Raw genomic sequence first — 21,077 nt, 5'->3', positions numbered from 1 at the left:
TTTTATTCTGGGATTTATTTACCTTCTATGGCTGTCACTGGAGCTGAGAGCCGGCTTTAGCTCTGAGGTTCAGCTCCAGCTCTGAGACCTCAGCTGCTGAAAGCAGGTATCTGGTTTGTTTGGGTTCTATAATTGCAACATTGTTTCGGTCCTGCTCGCTCCAGCTCTGACGGCTGAAAGCAGGTTTCTGGGGTTTTGTTTAGCTTCTATATTTGCAACAATGTTTCTTAAACTGCAGCTCAGAGGCCGGCAAGGCAGGCGGGGAACCTTGGCTTCCTCCGTCACTGGAGCAAGCAAGCCTCCTGTTTGCTTCAGCTGCCTGGCTGCCGGCCGCCATCTTGGTTGGCAGTTAATTTGTGTATCGCCCTGATTAGCCAATGGGAAGCGTGTCAGAGGTACGGTTAATTACCAAGTTTGTCTATTACTAGATAGGATAGATTATTCCATAAAACCTACTATCTCATGCTTTAGTGATGTGAAGTGTGAGGGAAGTGTAAACAATGAAAAGAATATGGACTTTGAAGTCAAATACACCCAGTTTCAAATTCCGACCCCATCTTTTCTAGCTCTCTGAGGTTAAATAAAGTCACTTAAACTCTGAGTTGGTTTTCTCTTGCATAGACTGAATAATACCTACCTCATAGGGTATAATGCATGAATGTAATCAAATACATCAATTGCCTAATGCAGCACAACCTCAAAAATATGTAATGTACAGGTACCACATGAACAACTACAGTATTCAACATTAACGTCAGAAAAGGCTATATGTCAACAGGAAACTTAAAAGGTGACAACATATTTAAAAGACTTAAAAATTCTCTTTTAGGATTAAGAAGTTCAAAGTGGTAGTTATAAAAGTCACAGGGATGTAAAGTACAGCATAGGGAATATAGTCAATAATAGTGTAATAAACTATGTATGGTGCCAGGTGGGTACCAGGAATATCAGGGGAACACTTTTTAAAGTATATGATTGTCCAACCACTATACTGTATACCTGAAACCAATACAAAATAATATTAAAAGTAAACTGTGATTAAAAAATAAAATATAACTTAGAAAAAAAGGGAATAAAAATTATCTTTTAGGTGGGTGAGGAGGAAAGGACATCTATCCACAAACATTGGCATTACCTGCAGTTTGTTATTTTACAGGTAATATGAAAAGGTTCTTCTAGGATTACGGTATCTGGGATTGCCTCCAAAGACAACCTAACATCTCCATAACCTGGAGCCTAAAAGAAAAAGCAACACAGTTAACATACATGTATTATAAAACCTTTCCATTGTTATGAAGGTACCGCAGCAGGACACTCACTCAACAGTTGTTGGGTCTCCAAGATGATGTTCTGAGAAAATATTTTTCAGTTATTCTATTCTTCATTCTAACTTCTTCTGCCGCTACTACCTGCAGAACACCACTATAGACCCTGCCTGTTTTTGCTATAATTACTCCATGTTAAGTAGTGTTATAATGAATCTCAAGGTCTATAAATCTCATAGGTAAATAGTAAAGACATTTCAGGAGGTCTGATCTTAAAGGGATGCTTTCCAAAGATACTGTGGCTCATATACACATAGCTCTAAATAGGGAAGATTACTGCCTAAACAGAAAGAGGATGATCACTCTGAAATGATCCCGGAAGAAAATCATGTCTTTTCACAAGACACATGGGGAGGGATAGGCCACAGAAACATGAAAGCTTGGAACATGTCATGGCAGGATGATAGCTAACTGTTACATTAAAAATAGGCCAGTAACAATCTTTTTCAAATTATTACCTCAAACAGTGAATGAACAGTTAATTTTAGAATATATCAAAACAGGTAATATTCAGCACTAAGGGTGGATTCTGTAGTATATTCTAACTAACACAAGAAAGGAAGACTGGTAGCTATCCCTATTCTCAGAGCAGAAATGAGGTATCCAACCAATGCTTACAAGGTCACTTTAGTGGGACTCACACCCTAGTTGCTGATGACTCAGATTTTAAACATCTTAAAAATGGTATAACCTGAGTAGGTGACTGTAGTTAAGAGTTTCAGGACACTGCAAAAAGGAAAATTTTAATATAGTGGAAGTCAGGTGAACAGAGAGTATGAATCACCTTAGGAGGGAACAACTGATAAGCAGTTATTTTAATTTGTTTGGTAAAGAAAAAAACCACATATGAAGGATAAATGATAAATTAACAGTTGAAGATTTTCCATTTATCTCAATACCAATTTTTTTCCTAGAGGTCAGTAAAATTATTAGTCTTTTATCTCTTATACTCTAGTAATATTAATGCCTTTTATAGTGCTCTGGTTTTTAGTGTGTAGACCTAGGAAAATTTAAATTGTCCTACCTACCTCCCCACCCCTCCCCACACACCAAAACCCGAAGTTTTCCCCAGACTCACCATTCTTTGAAGTTGGCTGGTTTGTAATCTTCCCCTTTCACCTAGATTTGTTTTCCATACTATATCCAATTTCCCGATTACTGTTACCCCCTTAATGATGCCTGCTTTTTCTGCAAACTCCTTCTTGGGCTTTAGGCAATACAAGTACTGGCGTGTATCCATTGGCTGCAAATAGGTTCTTGACCCAAACGTAGTTACACTGAGAGGGGTGGAGATAGAGATGGAGAGATTTCTCTAGCACAGTAGTTCTCAACCTTCCTAATGCCACGACCCTTTAATACAGTTCCTCATGTTGTGGTGACCCCCAATTTCATTGTTACAAATTGAACATAATTAAAGCATAGTGATTAATCACAAAAATAATATGTAATTATATATGTGTTTTCCGGTGGTCTTAGGTGACCCCTGTGAAAGGGTTGTTCAACCCCCAAAGGGGTCGCGACCCAAAGGTTGAGAACCGCTGCTCAAGCATCTTTTAAAAGAAAAATCATGTGATTGTTCCTTTTGAAAGGAACTGAATGATTTTCCATCCAAAGATCTAAAACAGAACAGGTGAGTTGTTTCAACAGAACTTATACTGAGAGGATTTATATTTGTTTAATTTTTGTTGATATGGAAAATCTTGAGGTTCTTTATAATAGAATGCAATACATTACCTAAAATATTGGATATGTATCAATTAACTGAAAAAAATGCAATAAAGATCAAAACTTTAAATATCCTTTTTCTCTTCTCTATAATGATAAAAAATAGTTAAGAATAAGAAGAAGGGGGTCAACTGGGGAAAAAGGAGACATATGTAAAACTTAAGACAAAAAAAAAGAATAAGAAGAAACATAATATTATAAACTAAGTAATTATTTCTGAAATGAACTAAAATAATAGGAAGAGAATGGAAAATTGTTTTCCCCAGTGGGAGAATGGGAGATTAAGAACTCTTCTATATCTAACCAACATAATAAGGTAACAGTAAACTTTCATTCTTGTTTAAGAAAGTCAGGCACTTTCTCCAGCTATTACCTTCCTATCCATATTAATGTCAAACCTACATTTGTTTATTTTTCTAAATTACCTATAGAAAGATATGTGTTTTTGTTTTCACAAAAAATTCAATCATCTATTTCTATGCCCTCTCCTTTTGATGATGACTGAATATTTCTTCTTAAAACTCACCATTTCTAATCCCTCCATCATTCCTTCCCATGCCTCAGTTTTATCATTTGCAGGATAAGATGAAGGTTTCACATTTAACTCACTGAATTATTATAAAAACTAAAAGAACAAGTGTTTCAAATAGTAAGACATAAAATGCAAATAACTAGGATCTTTATTTTTATGAACAGGTAAAGCACAGGGCATCTTTAGGGCAGTGAAACTACTTTGAATAATATAATGGTGGATACTTGTCATTACACTTCTCAAAACCCATAGAATGTACAACACAAAAAATTGAGCCCTAATGTAAACTATGGATTTTGGTTAATTATAAGTATCAATATTGGTTCATCAATTGTAACAAATGTGCCACATTAAAACAACATGTAAATACTAGGATGCTCTGAGTGGGAAATTGCTTTTGGATCAAATTTTCCTATGAAAATAAAAAAATAAAGTCTACTAACTTAAAAAAATTAAAAACCATCCAAGAGTAACAGATATCAGAAGAGTTCATACCTTTCAAAATAAGAATAAACACTTCATAATTCATACTTACCATTCTCCAGCTTGGTTGACTGAATTTAATTCTGCTACATTGTACATTATAGATGGCTCCAATGAAACTTTCTCCATAAACATGGGTGAGGTCGTAATATTCTGAATCTGGGCTTCGAGAAATACTTCATCGGTCTGAGAATATGAAAAAATATCCACCAAAGTGTATGCTATTTAAAATATTAACCTCAACAAAATATCTGATCTATATGAAGAAAAAATATTAACCACAAATGTGATTAGTTCATGCCTGAAAGTCAAAGTTATCAAAATTAATGCAAGAAAAGAAATCTTCATCCTAACATAATTAATAGGGGCAAAGTCAAGTGTTAGTCAATTGATAACTTGTCAAACAATGGATGGGGGATAACTATGATATTTTGTATTAAGATAAAAAAATATTTAACTGGAATTTCATTCACAAATATCCTAAATCTTCTAGTATAAGTTATTAATATGTTAAAATGAAATTTAGTATGATTAGCATACCTGCATACCTATCATTTCATAGTGATACATTAAGATAATTTGGTCTTTATAACATTTGAGCATAATATAACTTTGTCATACTGCTTCAATTTAGATAGTATAGAGACCACTAATACAGTGGATAATGTATTTTATATAATCTTATAGAATTTAACTTTAATTAAAGCAATTTGTTAGTGGCCATTAGTAATTTCTTGGTTCATTTAAAATATAAATTTAAGGTAAAAAATATGTGAATTACACCTGACAATTTTAGAACTTTTAAACAAACAAAAGGTATTTTGAACTTAGTGATGATTTGAAAAGTGATGCTATTCAGCAGTATTTTAATCAATGGGTAATTTAAATAAGTACTTTTATAAAAAAAATTTTATTCTCTGATTATGTTAAACATTCTTTATATGCTATTTGGTTATTATTTTCTGTGCATGTAATTGAAGGATAACAGATAATTCGGTTTATTTTATAAACTAACCTATATAAGAAATAATAAAGATATTCAAGAATTAATTTGTTCAAAATTTTGTAGTTACATATGTATATGATATATATATATGTGTGTGTGTATATATGTGTGTGTGTATATGTACATAAACTAGTGTATATATATATATACACACATACACACACACACACAATGACCAAAATATCTTGGCACTTAGAAGCCTTTAAACACTAAGTCCAGAAAATGAAAATCATTTGCAAATATAATAAGGTTATATTCTAATGTATTATTATCTAAAATAAAACAAATTATTTAGTTCTTGGTACATGTGCTCAAATGAAAACAGAAATATAATGATGTAGCAGTTTAAAAGAATATATCTTAATTTAAAGGCATTATTCTGCTACTTTTTCTCAAAAGAATCCTAAATATATCCCATCAATCCATTGCTTTAAAAATAACCATAGATCCACATTTCAATTTTAAAAGTGCAATTTTCTGCATAAATTAGGAAGAGTTTAGATAAAATGAAAGAAAAACAAGCAGCATAATGGAAAATTAAGTTAGTTTGAATAGTTAGTATAAAATTATTTGACATTTGAAAAATTAAGAATTCAGTGCTATGGCAGTTGATATTGTTATTATGTATATAATGTAACACTGCATAAGCAAATAATGCTTATAGTAAATAGAAATTTGAAAATATGATTTTAGCCAACTTGGGAAAATTTGATTTTCTTCTGTTTACTGTTATCAAAGGGCCACTTTACCTGACCCAGACTTAAAACTAAAACCACTGTGCCTTTGAAGATAAATTTAAACTAGATAGTTTATTCAAAGAGTTGAAGTACTAGTAGGGTATTTTATAGTAAGATGTTGAAAATCCCAAGGCTATTTTAAACAAGGTTAACATGTCTCTTTTAAAAAACACTTAAGGGAAAAGCACTAAAAAGGAGAATATAATTGTTTCAATATGATAATTTAATCTCTCATCTATTTTTTCTCACAGAATAAGACAATTAATGTAAAGTTAAAAAGTACAAAAATTATATACATCTTTTTGAAGTCAAATAGCTGGTATTCATACTAACTTTATTTTCCCACTATGTTTGTAAAGAGAGATTAATTAGACAGAGTAAAAAAGTGGTGAGTAAGAGAAGCATATAAATTTATAATAAAAAATCAAATTACCACAGAACTGAGGTCACTCTAATGGAAAAATAAAAAAGAAAAATTAGAAAAATCAGAATTAAATGTTAAAGAAAAAGAATAACTAACTTTAAAATAAAATGCATCTCTGCATTTTTTTTTAATTTACTATACAAGACAGCATTAGTAAAACAAGAAAGTAAACAGAAAGCTACATAAAGGAATATGACAAATCATTTTTCTAAACAGGTGAAACTACTAAGGTTAAATGAATAGAGATGAACATGATAGGTGAGTACTTAATAGAAGCAAATATTCAAGGGCACATCTTGGGGGAGAAAAGTATATTCTATGCCTTTCTAGTTCTATAAATTCTTTACTACATTGTAATTCTTCAAAGATTACTTAAAATGGACATACACTGTCCTCCACATTCAGAATATTTATAATGAAGAGCTTCTCCTAAATTTATCTAATAATGGAATCCTTTTTTCAAGGAGCATCTTGTGTGATTAGGGTTCTATGGATCACACCTCAGAGAACGTTGGGCTAGACCACAGACAATTGAGAATTTATTCTATTGTTAATAGATTTCAGTGAGTCTTTCTTTTTAATATATTTCTAAAGTTACCCATTATCAAGGGTCATCTCAAATGTCACTTTTTTTTGGTCAAATACATAGCTGGAAATCTTATTTCACTTCTCTATGATCCCAGAGTATTAGTAAACTTCATGATCTAGGGGGGAGGGGTGCTTATACCATACTGTAGCTATGTCAGGCCACTCCCCTCCATAAGACCTAAGTTCTTTGAGGATTTCGAAGATGTTCAGTTTATTTCTCTTCATCACCTGGCATGGAGCTCTATACCCAGCAGGTGACCAAATGTTTGAATCCCAGCATCTAATGTCACTTCTTGTGAGGCTTTTCTATTTTAGAAGACTATGACAAAATTTTCATAAAAACTTTTTTTTCTTTAGGTGACTCATATATTATTAGAATTCTTAGAAACAGCATACAAATGTCTGCGACAAATGTTGGAGTAATTTTAGTTATTGTGTAAGGACTATGGCACAGAGTATAAAAAGTATCACCTACTGTGATTTACTAACTCCTATCATTTCCTTGAATTTCCTAGTTGGGGGTCAACAGAACTCATCCTATTTGGATACTCCTGGTTTTTAAAGAGATGTCTGTTTTCAAAAGTTCAGAATTTTACTAAAACTTTTGTTCTGAAGTTTGTTGGCAAAAGTTTAAAGTTTATGTTTATTTACATATAATGTTAGCTGAAAAAGGCAGTAAATAAAATTGTTACTATGATTATAAAAACCGAATATTATGTATAAATGAGTAAAGACTGAAAGAGAATATGGATTAATGAAAAATCAGTTACTTTTTGGTGTGGTAAAATTGTGGGGTTTTTTTCTTTTAGGGGAGTAAGTTACTTTTATATTTTTCATGGAGTAACTAGCAATTCATAAAACTATTCACAAATCACTGAATAAGTGACAAGTATTATAAAACTACTTGTCAAGTATCTGAATATAGCAACATATTTTCAACAAAGAAAACCCAAAATATCTCAATATGTACTTTCCTATGAGCCACTTATAGAAAAAAAGACCCACCTACAGCCCTATTTATTTTTCACTTTCTAACATATCTAGTCTAACAGAATAGTTACCAATCTCCCCTCCTACTAGGAATGAAATCTTTCCTATCAAAGCAATAAATTAATATTTAAAATTCACCAAGCCAAATAGCTAATACTGCAATTAATCAAAATTAAGTATTAAATAACAAAAAAGGGGGAGCACTTATGTAGTATTCCAACTCCCCTAACCCCAAAAAGAAATGTCAACTCTTTATGTTTAAAGAGTGGCTCAGTGGTTGAGCGTTGACCTATGAACCAGGAGGTTGTGGTTCAATTCCCAGTCAGGGCACATGCACAGGTTGTGGGCTCAATCCCCAGTGCGGGGCGTGCAGGAGGCAGCCGATCAATGATTCTCTCTTATCATTGATGTTTCTATCTCTCTCTCCCTCTCCTGTCCTTTCTGAAATCAATAAAAATATATTAAAAAAACAAACAAAAAACCCCCAAAACATCTAGGAATCTCCTTGTGATTCTACCCTCCCATCAAATATGTACTCTTTTCACTACAGGTTCCATGTGCATGGGCAACTCTGCTTGGAATGCCTTCACTGCTCTGACACTTGGGCTCCCCAACATTCCTTCTTCCAGACTCTGCTCAGTTCCCCTCCTCTTCCATGACGCTTCTTCAGACTACTCCAAAATCTCCTCCCCAGAGGTCCTGTAGCACATTTTTTAATATCATTCTCTTAGGCTCACTTTATACTACAGTAGCTAGTTTTGTTATTTTATGTGTTTTTTTTTTTCTCCTCCTCATAGGTCTTTACTGTGGGTCAGGTTCCTTATCTTAGACATTTTGGTATGCCCAGTTGTAGAACAAACTTTATACTGCTGAGCTCTACTTATCAATATTTTCCATGTAAATATTAAATCTTTTTTGCAGGGTTAGAGCTACCACTTCAGTTTTTGAAATATCGGAATCACATTGTAAATATTCAGCAGATTGCTGATGTTTTTAAACAGTAATAAGAACCATTAATTGGAATCATAGGGCAATCATTTAATGAAAGGGCTGAAAGCTTCACAAAATTAACAATGAAAATAAAAATCATACTGATTCCATGTAAGTTAAAAACAGCAGATTAAAGTGATCTACAATGAAATTATTCACTTTTGATTGAACTTTATGCTCATTTTTCACATTTTGCAGTACTATCAGCAATTGATTTCAATATGAAAAGACATGTAATACATAATTTTAGTCAAAAAAGATCTTAATGTTTTATCCAAAATATTACGTGCCCAACACTTACCTCTGCGTTGTAAAATTTGGTTTTCACATCCAGTGGTTTGAGAACCTAGTTGAATAAAGCATATCAAGCAGGAGATTCTTATCATTTGACCAGCTGTTATTTTTGTTTGCTTGTTTTAAATAGCAGGGCTTAAATGTGTCAAAGCCATTTTCCAATTTATTTGTCTAAAAGACTTTTCTAATATGTATGCAATACTCTTACAAAAACAAAAAACCCTAAAATAATCCTAAATACATCTTTAAAAAGGCAACCATCATTTCTTGCCTAGGTGATAGCTACTTGGGTTTTACTTCATTACATGTGACTAAACTGAACACATTATTTCAGTATTTTTCTATATGTTTATTTTACCAAAAAATGTTTACGAAATTAAGCAACTGAAACTCCTTTTATTTTTTCAAAAGGCATGTGAAATCTTAAACAAATGGGCAATGTAGCAAAGCAATAGCAAAATATGTTTCCTATTGACAATACTTTTTCTTTCACTTAAAGGAATAAAAAAATATATATAGCATCATAGCTAGATTTATATATAGACATACATGATAGTCTTGTCTCCAGTTCACACACATACGTATGTTAAACAGTGGTTTTTAAATTATTTTTGATTACTAACTTTGAAAATTGTGTATAAATACAAAATTCTCCTGGAGACCATGATGAAGCTTGGTGTACTCAGCCCAAGTCAATAATTTCTCATTTAAATATTTCCGTATAAATTTGATAAAATTTATTACACTTATTTTATCAGGACTTGTCAATCATTTTTCCCCCTCTTCATGTGTGCTTTGTGAAGTTATAAAAACAATAAAAAATGTTGGGGGTAAAAATCTTCAAGTTTCATTACAAGAACATCATATTGGTACACTAGAGGCCCGATGCACGAAATTGGTGCAAGGGCTCAGCCCTTGCAGCCCTGGCTTCGTCTGGAATGTCACCCAGAAAATATCTGGTCTAATTAGCATGTTATGTTTTTATTATTATAGATTGGTAATGACAATTTTTCTGCTTTTAATTAACTTAATTACATCTAACTTTAGATTGCTAGCAATATAAGAAGTCCAAAAATATTATTTGCTTTATATGGAGCCTGTTTTCACTGTAGATAAATAGAAATAACTACACTTAAAACACACACACACACACACACACACACACACACACACACAGAAATAAAAAGTTACCACTGTCATATTCTATACCTGAAATTTGAAGAATTTTCTAAAATACATTTTTTCTCCGCCCTGAGTTGTATAACTCACTGCACACACCAAGCTGAAATAGAAAGATGCCTTAATCATTCTGAATCATTTTTAGTTGTGTTCCTTTTTTAAAAAAATATGCTTTCATTGATTTTTAGAGAGAGAGGAAGGGAGAGGGAGAGATAGAAACATTGATGAGACAGGAACATCATGGCTGCCTCCTGCACGTACCCCTAGGGATTGAGCTGGCAACCAAGGCACGTGCCCTGATCGGGAAATCCAACCAGGAACATTTCAGTTCACAGGACGATGCCCAACCAATGTTATGTTCTTATAGCAGATGTTTCTCTCTCTCCCTCTCCCTTCCTCTCTGTCTAAAAGTCAATAAACTACTCTTAAAAAAAAAAGTGTTTCAAAGATTACTGACTCAAGAGGGAAAATATTTACAGTGAATTGAAGAAGACAAAACCATGGGTAATATGACATTTGTAAAATTTGTAAAATATTACGTAAATTATTTATACACATCTGCTACCTATATGCACATAAAAAAGAATGAAAAGAAATACAGCAATATTTTAAGACTGGTTATACTAGGTGATGACATTGTAGCTAATTTAATTTCTCCTTTATACTTATGCCTAGTACTAAGCCAGGTCCTAGGGATATAGTATTGATCAAAACACAGTACTTGGCCCTGACCAGCATGGCTCAGTGGTTAGACTATTGGCCCACGCAATGAAGGGTAGCAGGTTCGATTCCTGGTCATGGGCACATACCTGGGTTACAGGTTCCATCCCTGGCCCGGTGCGTGTGGGAGGCAACCAATTGATGTGAGACACATGGATGTTTCTCTCTCTTTTCCCCCTCGCTTCTACTCTCTAAAAATCAATGGAAAAAATATCCTCGGGTGAGGATTAACACACAAAAGAAACAAAACACCACAGTAACTTCTCTCAAAGTGCTCACTGTAGGAACGAGTGCAGGAGGCAGCCGATCATTGTTTCTCTCTCATCATTGATGTTTCTATCTCTCTCTCCCTCTCCCTTCCTCTCTGAAATCAATAAAAATATATTTTTTTGAAAAAAGAGGAGAGGGAAAAATGGTGATGTCTCTCTCCCCCTCCCTTCCTCTCTGAAATCAATAAAAATATATTTTTTTGAAAAAAGAGGAGAGGGAAAAATGGTGATGTCTCTCTCCCCCTCCCTTCCTCTCTGAAATCAATAAAAATATATTTTTTTGAAAAAAGAGGAGAGGGAAAAATGGTGATGTCTCTCTCCCCCTCCCTTCCTCTCTGAAATCAATAAAAATATATTTTTTTGAAAAAAGAGGAGAGGGAAAAATGGTGATGTCTCTCTCCCCCTCCCTTCCTCTCTGAAATCAATAAAAATATATTTTTTTTAAAAAAGAGGAGAGGCAAAAATGGTGATATAAGTGGAGATGAAGAAGAGATGGTAATGAAAGATGAGTATAAGAACTAACAGAATTTGTGAATTAATTAAGTGGTAAGGCAGTGGAGAAATATAAAATTACTTTAGATGGCTGAAATGTTCATATTTTCTTCTCAGATTGAAAGAAAAATACAGCTTTAACATTCAAATACATACAAAGTTGGTTCTGATAAAATGTAAACATGAAACACAAAATTCCTTCTGAAGTAGGCATTAGGTTTAATGATAACTGGAAATAAAGCAAAAGTTTCAAATAAAGGCATATATAAAGCAAAGCCTTCTAAAACTAGTAAAAATAATCCTTACATGTGTGTTCCAATTTCCTTTACTTCATGGTGTATGACATCATCAATACAACAATCAGGTTTCAGTTCAGCCACTGCAGCATTGGAGGCAGAAAGATTTAAACGCTGAGAGCTTGTCTGAAGATCAGCCTTGAAAGAAAGTGGTCAGAAATAGTCAAATGAGACTGGTTACTTACATGGCGAGGATTGGTATGGGTGCAAAGAATAGGAACACAGAAGTAGAATGAAGGAGGAGCAAGACTTCTCTGCCTAAGTCTTTCTGTATAGCTCTGACACTCAGAACCATGGCAATGGTTCACACACACATGCACATAAAAAAATAAAATAAAATCAGCCAGGTAGTATGGGAATTCAAAATTAAATACGAAAGGCTCACACTGCTATAAAGGGCATTCTTGACTTAGGTATTTAAAAAATCTTCAAACTGCACAGAATGCAAAGCCATCAATAGTGTTCATCTATACAAAAACACTAAAAAAGAAAACAGATAATGAGAATTTAAACAAGTCACTGATAAAAAATGCTACCCCAAATCAAGTGTGAAAACCAGAAAAATTACAAGAACAATACTGTCTGATTATGACACAATATAATTACAAATTATTAATAAGACAAAATGGCCTTTCTATCTGAAAAACCTATTAAACAACTTGGGTAGAATGGGAAATACAAAGGAAATTATAAAATTCTTTAAAAAGCTACATATCAGAATCTGTAGGATACACCTAAACCAGTGAATCAGAAGAAAATTAACTTTTATAAAAATAAAATAAAATAAAAATAAACAAATTAAATCCCCAGCTAAAAAGGTAGAAAAGGGACAAAGTAAATAATCAGAACCACAAAGAAAGAGCTAGTTAAAAGCAAACATTAATGAGGTAGAGAATAGAAAAGCATTATATATAAAGTAATAAATAAAAAACATAATATGTAAACCAAGAGATAGCTAAACTAAATCAAGAGAAAAAGAAAGCAAAAATATGCAAAATAAAAAATGACCAGGGAAAAATAGCACGGAAACAGAAGAAATTTTCAGAGACTACCATGAAGACCTATATACAAATAAATTTGAAAAATCTACATAAAATGAATCATTTCCTGGAATAAAACAATTTTGCAAAATTTACACCATTAGAGATAGAAAGCTTATACATACTAATCTCCATAGGATGAAAGTGAAAATGCTATCAAGTAACTTCCCCCCAAAACAGCACCAGCCCATATGATTTCACAGAATTCTACAAACCCTTTAAAGATCAGGTAGTCTAAAGCTCCATGTATTGCTCCGAAGCATTGAAAATAAATGGAATTTCCCTAAATCTTTTATTTAGCAACCATAATATTATCTTTTTATTGTTTAAAGTATTATATATGTCTCCTTTTTCCCCGATTGATCCCCCCAGGACAAGTCCCCACCACCTCAGTGTCCATGTCCATTGGTTATGCTAATATGCATGCATACAAGTCCTTTAGCAACCATAATATTGATACCTAAAACTTGATAAAAGAAAACATGAAAAAGAAAAATACAGGCCAATATCATGTTATGCTACCTATGTCATCGTGAGTCTGATATAAAAAAATGGCTTATGTGTACATAATAAATCTAAATATCTTTTTAAGACGAAGAAGATTCTTTCCATGGACACAGACAATAGACAGGGGAAGGACTGGGGTGGGGTGGGAGCTGAGTGGAGTGAGGCAAAGAAGGTAAAATTGGGGACATCTGTAATACTCTCAACAATAAATTTTTTTTAAAAAGAGGATTCTTGATGGGCATAGCACTGTTCAATAAACATTTGCTACTGTTGTTATTTCAAACACCACTGCCTTTATAAAAATTAAAATTAAATAAAGCCAAAATACTTACATAAAATACTTATATTTTATAAGTATGCTATTATATTATTTGCTCTTTTTAATACTTATTTATGTTAAATTACATGCCTTGGTTAATTTATTCATCTTATAAAAATAAATAGAACATTTACTGAATGCCAGGAAAAAAGGATACATTCTCAAAGTTCTGAAAGTCAGACCTTTTCATAATCGAATGCAGAGATTGGCAAACTTTAAAAGACCAGGAAGCAAATAATCTAGACTTTGCAGGTCATACAAACTGTTGGAACTACAACTCAGCCATTGTAGCTTGAAATCTGCTACAGATAATACAGAAATAAATGAGTGTGGCTGTGTGTCAATAAAACTTTATGGATACTGAAATTTGAATTTCACATCACAAAATAAGCTATGTTTCTTTCCAATCATTTGAAAATGTAAAAACAATCCTTTGCTCAAAAGTCATAAAAACAGGCAATGGACCAAATTTGGCCTACTGATTATAGTTTGCCAACCCTTGATCTAATGAAAGGCAGAAACCCCATCAATAGTATAACAAACATATGCACATGCATGCAAAAATTTGCATCCAATTTCTGGAAGTTGGGTCATATAGGAAATTTGAAATATTTGCTCTCTGAGGTCCTTTTCAATTCTAATAATTGATCATTTTCAAACTCATCCTAATTGGACTTCCATTCTGGTAATGCTCAAATGATCTAATGCATCATTTGGGACAGCTTTTACAAAACTTCTCCCTCACATACAGTGAGTTTTTACTTTCTTTATGCCCTTTCTCTATGTATATAGATTTCAGGTTGTTTAATTGAGTTGGCATATTCTATCTCTTAATTTCTAAATGACTGCAAAAATCTTCTAACTGGTTTATTTCCTACAAACCATCCCATACAATGTTTTCATCAGTCTTCCAAAATAGTGTGAATACTTCTGCTCAAAAATCTCCACTGACAGGCTGGCCAGTTTGGCTCAGTGGTTGAGCATCGACCTATTGGTTCAATTCCCTGACAGGGCACAGGCCCGGGTTACGAGCTCAATCCCCATTCGGGAGCATGTAGGAGGCAGCCAATCGAGGATTCTCTCTCATCATTGATGTTTCTATCTCTCCCTCCCTATCCCTTCTTCTCTGAAATCAACAAAAAATATATATATTTTAAATCTCCTCTGACTGCCCACTGTCTCAAAAAACAAAAAAAAGGCAAAAACCTTAGCCTTAGCCTAGCTTGCAAGATACTCCACAGTGTGCACATCTCTATAATCTTACTTACTCTTATCAAGTGAATTCTGTTCAGTGCTACAAGAACACAATATGTATTCCTATGTCTCTGCTTCCGATTAGCTAATTCCTCTTCTTTTTCTCTAAAGCCTACCATTCTTTTAAGACCTTCTTGTGTTCCTTTTCTTCTAATAAGCTTTCCTGATTTAGGCAATATCCCCCCTGTAATCTTTCCTCCTCTTTCAAATTTTATTATGTTAATCAGAAATTGTTAACAAAAACATTCTGCTATTTACCTTTGACTGGTACATTTTCTTACCCAACCTATCACAAACTTTGAGGATAACGAAAATGATTCTGTGCTTAGCTTACTATACTATTAGGTATTTAATTATTGCTTGTTGTTGATGACAAAAATTTCTGTATCAAACGTGCATTTTAATTAAGTTTAAAAAACATAATAGAAAAGTCGTTTTAAAAAATATATCACAAACAAGAAAGCCACTTACTTTTACCAATATATCTTTTACAACTTGATTGCTATCATTATGAACGCTGATATAACTGGAAAAGGTCTCTCCCAAAAATATGTTCCTGTGAAATAAAATAAATTTTTTACATAGAAATCCATTCAAGATTTATCATAAATATTCTATTTGAACACCACTGGGAACTTGAAATGTAGAAAAATTTATTAAAGGATAGAGATCAGGTAAAATACTGCTTCAACATTCCTTGTTTACACTAGGCTGCTCTTTTATTACTAAACTAGAGGCCCGGTGCACAAAAGTCTTGCACTGGGTGGAGGGGGGAAACCCTCAGCCCTTGGGGGATGTCTGACTGACGGCTTGGGCCCACTCCCCAGTCAGACATCCTTAGCAGAGGCTCCCACCACCGCCGCTGCACTCGCCAGCCGTGAGCCCGGCTTCTGGCTGAGCGGTGCTCCCCATGTGGAAGTGCACTGACCACCAGGGGGAAGCTCCTGCGTTGAGTGTCTGCCCCCTGGTGGTCAGTGCATGTCACAGCGACCAGTTGTTCTGCCGTTAGATTTGCATATTAGCCTTTTATTATATAGAATGCGATTCAAAGTACTTATCCTATATAATAAAAGCCTAACATGCAAATGACCAAACAGCAGAATGACCGGCTGCTATAACGTGCACTGACCAACAGGGGGCAGACAGTGAATGCAGGAGCTGCCCCCAGCCCACAGGCCCCAGGCCAGCCAAGGTGGGTGCCAGCAGGGGCCCCCCAATCATCCCGCTGATCGCCCTACAGAGGGAGGCGACGGGCGGCGGTAGCAGAGCTGGCGAGTGGGCGGCGCCATGCTGGCCAAGGCGGTGCCAGCAGGAGGCCCCCCCAATCGCCCCGCAGATCAGCCCTGATCACTGGCCAGGCCTAGGGACCCTACTCATGCATGAATTTCATGCACCGGTCCTCCAGTTTAATCTATAAAGCATTCTATAAATCATGGCCGTCAACTACGGCACCAACTGCCAGTCTCTTTAGGAATAAGTCATTGAAATCAGGCCCATGTTAATAGTCTTAAGATTTGTTACTGAAGAAGATAGAAAAAGGCAATTTTTGTTAACTAACTTATGACGTGAATCTAGAAGAGACCCAAGTAATTGGTCTCAGAGTCTTTTTTACTGATATATTTGATTTTTCAAAGTTAGTCTAATAAAAATAATAACTAGTGGCTTTACTGTAAGCATTTTATAAAATATATTTTATAAAAATGTATATTTGTAAGTATATACTATGTAAAACATTTAAAAATATATATTTATACAATATATTTTTACATGAATATATTTCTAAGTTTTGAAGACACTAGTCAATGGCCACATTCTGTAACCTTTCATAAAAACTTAAAAAATACTTTTTAGTGTCAAATTCTCTCCGTTGCAAAAGGAATGGAATCAGGGGCATCCACCCCAATAATAATCTAGAATAAGCTAAGAGCAAGAGAAGAAATAAAAAAATTTATAGCTCCTAATTAGCTGCCAAGTCTGATAACTTACGTTGAGAGAGGGCTGTGAAGTTGAATAAAAGAGATGATTCTGAAAGACATTTGTATTAAATAAGTTAAAATAAAAGGAATCCATGGGCATTAAAAAATACAGAGTAGAGCAAAAGTATTGTTACAGTTGTGAGTATGCAAAACAGTTTATTCTTATATTCTTATTAATTATTGTATTATTTTCCATACGAACAACTATAAACTGACTTTTGCCCAACCCTGTATAGTAAGATCTAATGGAGAAAACTAAAATTCTATCACCTGAAGAATCACTATTAATATCTTGGTATGTCTCTTATTTTTCTTAACCATATATATCTTACGGTTTTTTAAAAACCAGTATCACATAGTATAATTTTGATGAAATGGTTTTTTACCACTTAAATGGATCATGAGCACTTTGCCAACCCATAGTTAATTTTTTTGAAAACTATAGATTCATAATGCCTTTAAAGTATTGCTACATGTCTTATGTGACTACATCATTCTTACCCGAAATTCTGTGGTAAAGTCAACATTTCTCCCAACATTAAAATTTCTGCACCATTTACAGTTGAAGGATCATCTCTCATGAGTTGGTTAAAGAGATCTCCTATAGAAAGACAAAAACATAAAATTCTAACCTCTACCTTATAAATAACTTTACTTACACAAATATTTATCTAGAAGAGAGATGTTTTTAAAAAACAATCTCTTCACAAAAGTTATATTTAAACAATCTAATATCTAATCTTCAATGAAACTAGTGCATGCCAAAAAATTCTGGTTTCACAGAGAATGAACATTAGAAACAAAGGGAAATAAAGGTCATGTGATACAAAATGTAGTAAGCTCCAGTGATTTTTAAAAAAGGGAATGCTAGTACATACATTGATGGAACATTTAAAGACAAATGTAACTTTTATAGTATTATGACTATGGATGTATTATTATTAAACCTAAAATAAAAATCTCCTGTTGCCATCGGATATTAATAGTACCTTATAAATGAGACCTGTTACTCAATGGCTACCACATGCATGCTACAAAAACAGGGAACAGAGAATGTAGCAAAGAGCATAAAATTGGCAAAGCTGGGCTTATTCGAAGGTAATAGAGGCAATCAAGATGCCAATTTTTCCCTAAGTGCAAGTAGAATAAAGTAAGTGCCATACCAGGTAAGTCTTTCTCTTCACATGTTACTGGGATATTGGTGAATAAAGTAGGCTTCGTCAACCGCATCACTGTAAATTCCAACAGTAAAAAAATATATATATGTTACTGTTGCTTTGGGCTAGTATTCCCAAGCCAGTCCATGGCATTCATCAATTTTATACTAATGTAAAATAAACTATACTAGAGGCCCGGAGCACAAAATTCGTGCACGGGGGTGTGTGTGTCCCTCAGCCCAGCCTGCACCCTCTCCAATCTGGGACCCCTTGAGGGATGCCTGGGCAGTTGGACATTTCTCTCACAATCCAGGACTGCTGTCTCCCAACCACTCGCCTGCCTGCCTGCCTGATCACTCCCTAACCACTCCCCTAACAGCCTGATCAACACCTAACTGCTCCCCTGCTGGCCCGATTGCCTCTAACTATCCCCCCTTGCCGGCCCAGTCACCCCCAACTGCCCTCCCCTGCTGGCCCAGTCACCACTAACTTCCCTTCCTTGCCGGCCTGGTTGCCCCCTAACTGCCCTCCCCTGCAGACCTGGTCACCCTCAATTGCCCTCCCTTTCAGGCCTGGTCCCTCCCAACTGCCCTACCCTGCCGGCCATCTTTGACCACATGGGGACAGCCATCTTGTGTTGGGAGTGATGGTCAATTTGCATATTACTCTTTCATTAGATAGGATACTTCCTAAACTAAATATGATATTAAATACTTCCTAAGATTATATAGCAATAATTCATTAAAAATGCTAATATATGAAACAATTTTATACATGAGAAAATAATTTTACATTTTTTTAACTTAATGAACTTTAAAAATTAAATGTAAATATAATATACCTCATTACAGAAAAACTAGAAAATAAAAGACTTTATTAAGGTATATTAGGAGAACAAGGCTTTAAAAAAATCCTGAGTGACTTCAGTGTAAACAATATCAACAAAATATTAATCAAAAGAAGCCTGACAGGAAAATAAGTTTAGATGCATCATTTTGAATATGAAACAAAAACTTTATGACAAAAAGGCCTTTTGTGAGCGGTACCCCTCGATTATAATTACTGACCACTGAAAGTTCAGTAAGTGGCCCTTCTAGTAATATTAATTCTTTGTAGAAATTGCAAAAATATCAGTTAAAGGTTTATTTAATTCCAACCAGAAATAAGATTTGTTCTTGGAACATAGCAGAATGTATCTAAAGTTTATCTAGGAAAATAAATGAAAATAAGAAAATAAATGGGGAAGTAGGGGGGAGAACTGGACTTACCATATATTTAAAAATTTAAGTCTACAATAAACTAATTGGCTTATTAACTGAAGACCATACAGATACATATATCAGATAGTTAATAAAAATGATTAGGATACAGAAAAAAAATCAATATTTTAAGGTGCTAAGACAACTGATTAGCTATTTGGGAAAAATAATTTAACCTACAAATCCACTTAAAAATCAAGAGACATATTAAAAAGACACAGTATGTCATATTTGCAGATTTTAAATACAAACTGAGAAAGCCTAGTTATTAACATACAACTATCTCACTCCTTGAAAGATAATCCAAAGTATGTCTATATCAAATACGTACACATTTAAAACACAGTATTTACTGTCTTACAGTAATAGACATCAAAAATTATATATAATGTTAGTTGGAAAGAGCAAATACTAACTGAAGCAAGGTTTAGGAACTATAATAAAGCCCTGTTTGGTAAACAGTAATTTTGTACCCAGCCTTGAATGTTAAAGTAGGTACTTTGCCAAAAAAATTAGAGCAATAATCAATGTGATTTTTAGTTGAGTGCCAAATATTCATATAGTGCCATATGTATTGACACTTACAGTAGAACTCACAAAACAAACATTTCATTTACTTATGAAATTCAGGTTTCATATAAAATATTATAAGTTAAGAGAAAGATAGGTCTGAAGTTACAAAGTGATAAACTGGGCCTAGTTCCACTTGCACACAAATTTTGCTTGGCCAAAACATTAAAAAAAAAAAATTAATCTCCAGGTTTGGAATCCTTACCACATTCTACAGTCTATCAAGTCCCTGAAGACATTTATGTCTGTGAATTCTGAATTAATTTTGGGCATTTTGAAATTAAAACAAAGAGAATCATTATGCAGGAGCTCATTTTGAAAATTTTCAAAAAGTGATTTTTAAGTTATTTGATGAGTTAGCAAATGAAGTTAAATTAATATAATGCCTTTCCATCTTTTTTCTTTGCATTTGACTAACATTTATTTGAAGGTAGATGGGTTATCTGGGAAAAATAAAATGATGGTACTGCTGCATTTCCCTGGAGAGTAAATGCTGATTGGATTTTACCAAATGCCTTCACAGATACATTTTCCTGTATGTGCCTTTGTTTCCCCAATTTATTTCCATGTCTATGTTAAGATTGTAACCCAGAAACACTGTTTAGCCCTACTATTAGCTTGTGACAGAATCGTGAGTTCTAAGGTTCTAAATATGCAAAGTAGCAGCCATGGATTCTAAATTCTTAGGCCTTGATTACTTCTTAAGTACTCTCTAGGTAGAAGAAAAATGAGTCCCCTTTACCCCCTTCTTTTAAGATCCTGACAATATTTGCAATATTACTTAATCTTCAGTTTCCCATTTCTGAATGACCTTTTCATTGTTTCTCAAAGGGTTAAAAAGCAATTGATATAGAGTAAATTAGAAAAATTTAAATCTGCCACATATGAAAACAAAGAAGCTCTTTTTAATGTGTGGTTCTTGGATTAAAAAGCTACTACTCTTCA

At 33.9% G+C, this 21,077-nt stretch overlaps 1 protein-coding gene across 8 annotated transcripts in view; it reads right to left on the bottom strand.

The window, feature by feature from the left end:
- TRAPPC13 (trafficking protein particle complex 13) overlaps positions 1 to 21,077 on the bottom strand; it is a 30,821-nt gene that overhangs the window by 3,782 nt on the left and 5,962 nt on the right. For 2 of the 8 annotated variants that reach the window (XM_005857944.2, XM_005857945.2), the window contains exons 2-12: positions 18,310 to 18,378; positions 17,648 to 17,747; positions 17,157 to 17,195; positions 15,642 to 15,726; positions 12,061 to 12,188; positions 10,304 to 10,376; positions 9,102 to 9,146; positions 6,242 to 6,259; positions 4,118 to 4,251; positions 2,404 to 2,602; positions 1,136 to 1,236 (exon numbers count right to left, since the gene is read on the bottom strand). In XM_005857944.2, the coding sequence (XP_005858006.1) occupies positions 1,136 to 1,236; positions 2,404 to 2,602; positions 4,118 to 4,251; positions 6,242 to 6,259; positions 9,102 to 9,146; positions 10,304 to 10,376; positions 12,061 to 12,188; positions 15,642 to 15,726; positions 17,157 to 17,195; positions 17,648 to 17,747; positions 18,310 to 18,378 (991 nt within the window). Of the gene's footprint in view, positions 1 to 1,135; positions 1,237 to 2,403; positions 2,603 to 4,117; positions 4,252 to 6,241; positions 6,260 to 9,101; positions 9,147 to 10,303; positions 10,377 to 12,060; positions 12,189 to 15,641; positions 15,727 to 17,014; positions 17,091 to 17,156; positions 17,196 to 17,647; positions 17,748 to 18,309; positions 18,379 to 21,077 lie in introns of those variants that run through there. The other 6 variants (XM_005857941.2, XM_005857942.2, XM_005857943.2 and 3 more) reach the window with 4 other exon arrangements.

Source organism: Myotis brandtii, unplaced genomic scaffold (assembly GCF_000412655.1).
Source record: "Myotis brandtii unplaced genomic scaffold, ASM41265v1 scaffold115, whole genome shotgun sequence".
In the NCBI taxonomy this organism is placed as follows: domain Eukaryota; kingdom Metazoa; phylum Chordata; class Mammalia; order Chiroptera; family Vespertilionidae; genus Myotis; species Myotis brandtii.
This window is presented reverse-complemented; position numbering and strand designations above follow the sequence as displayed.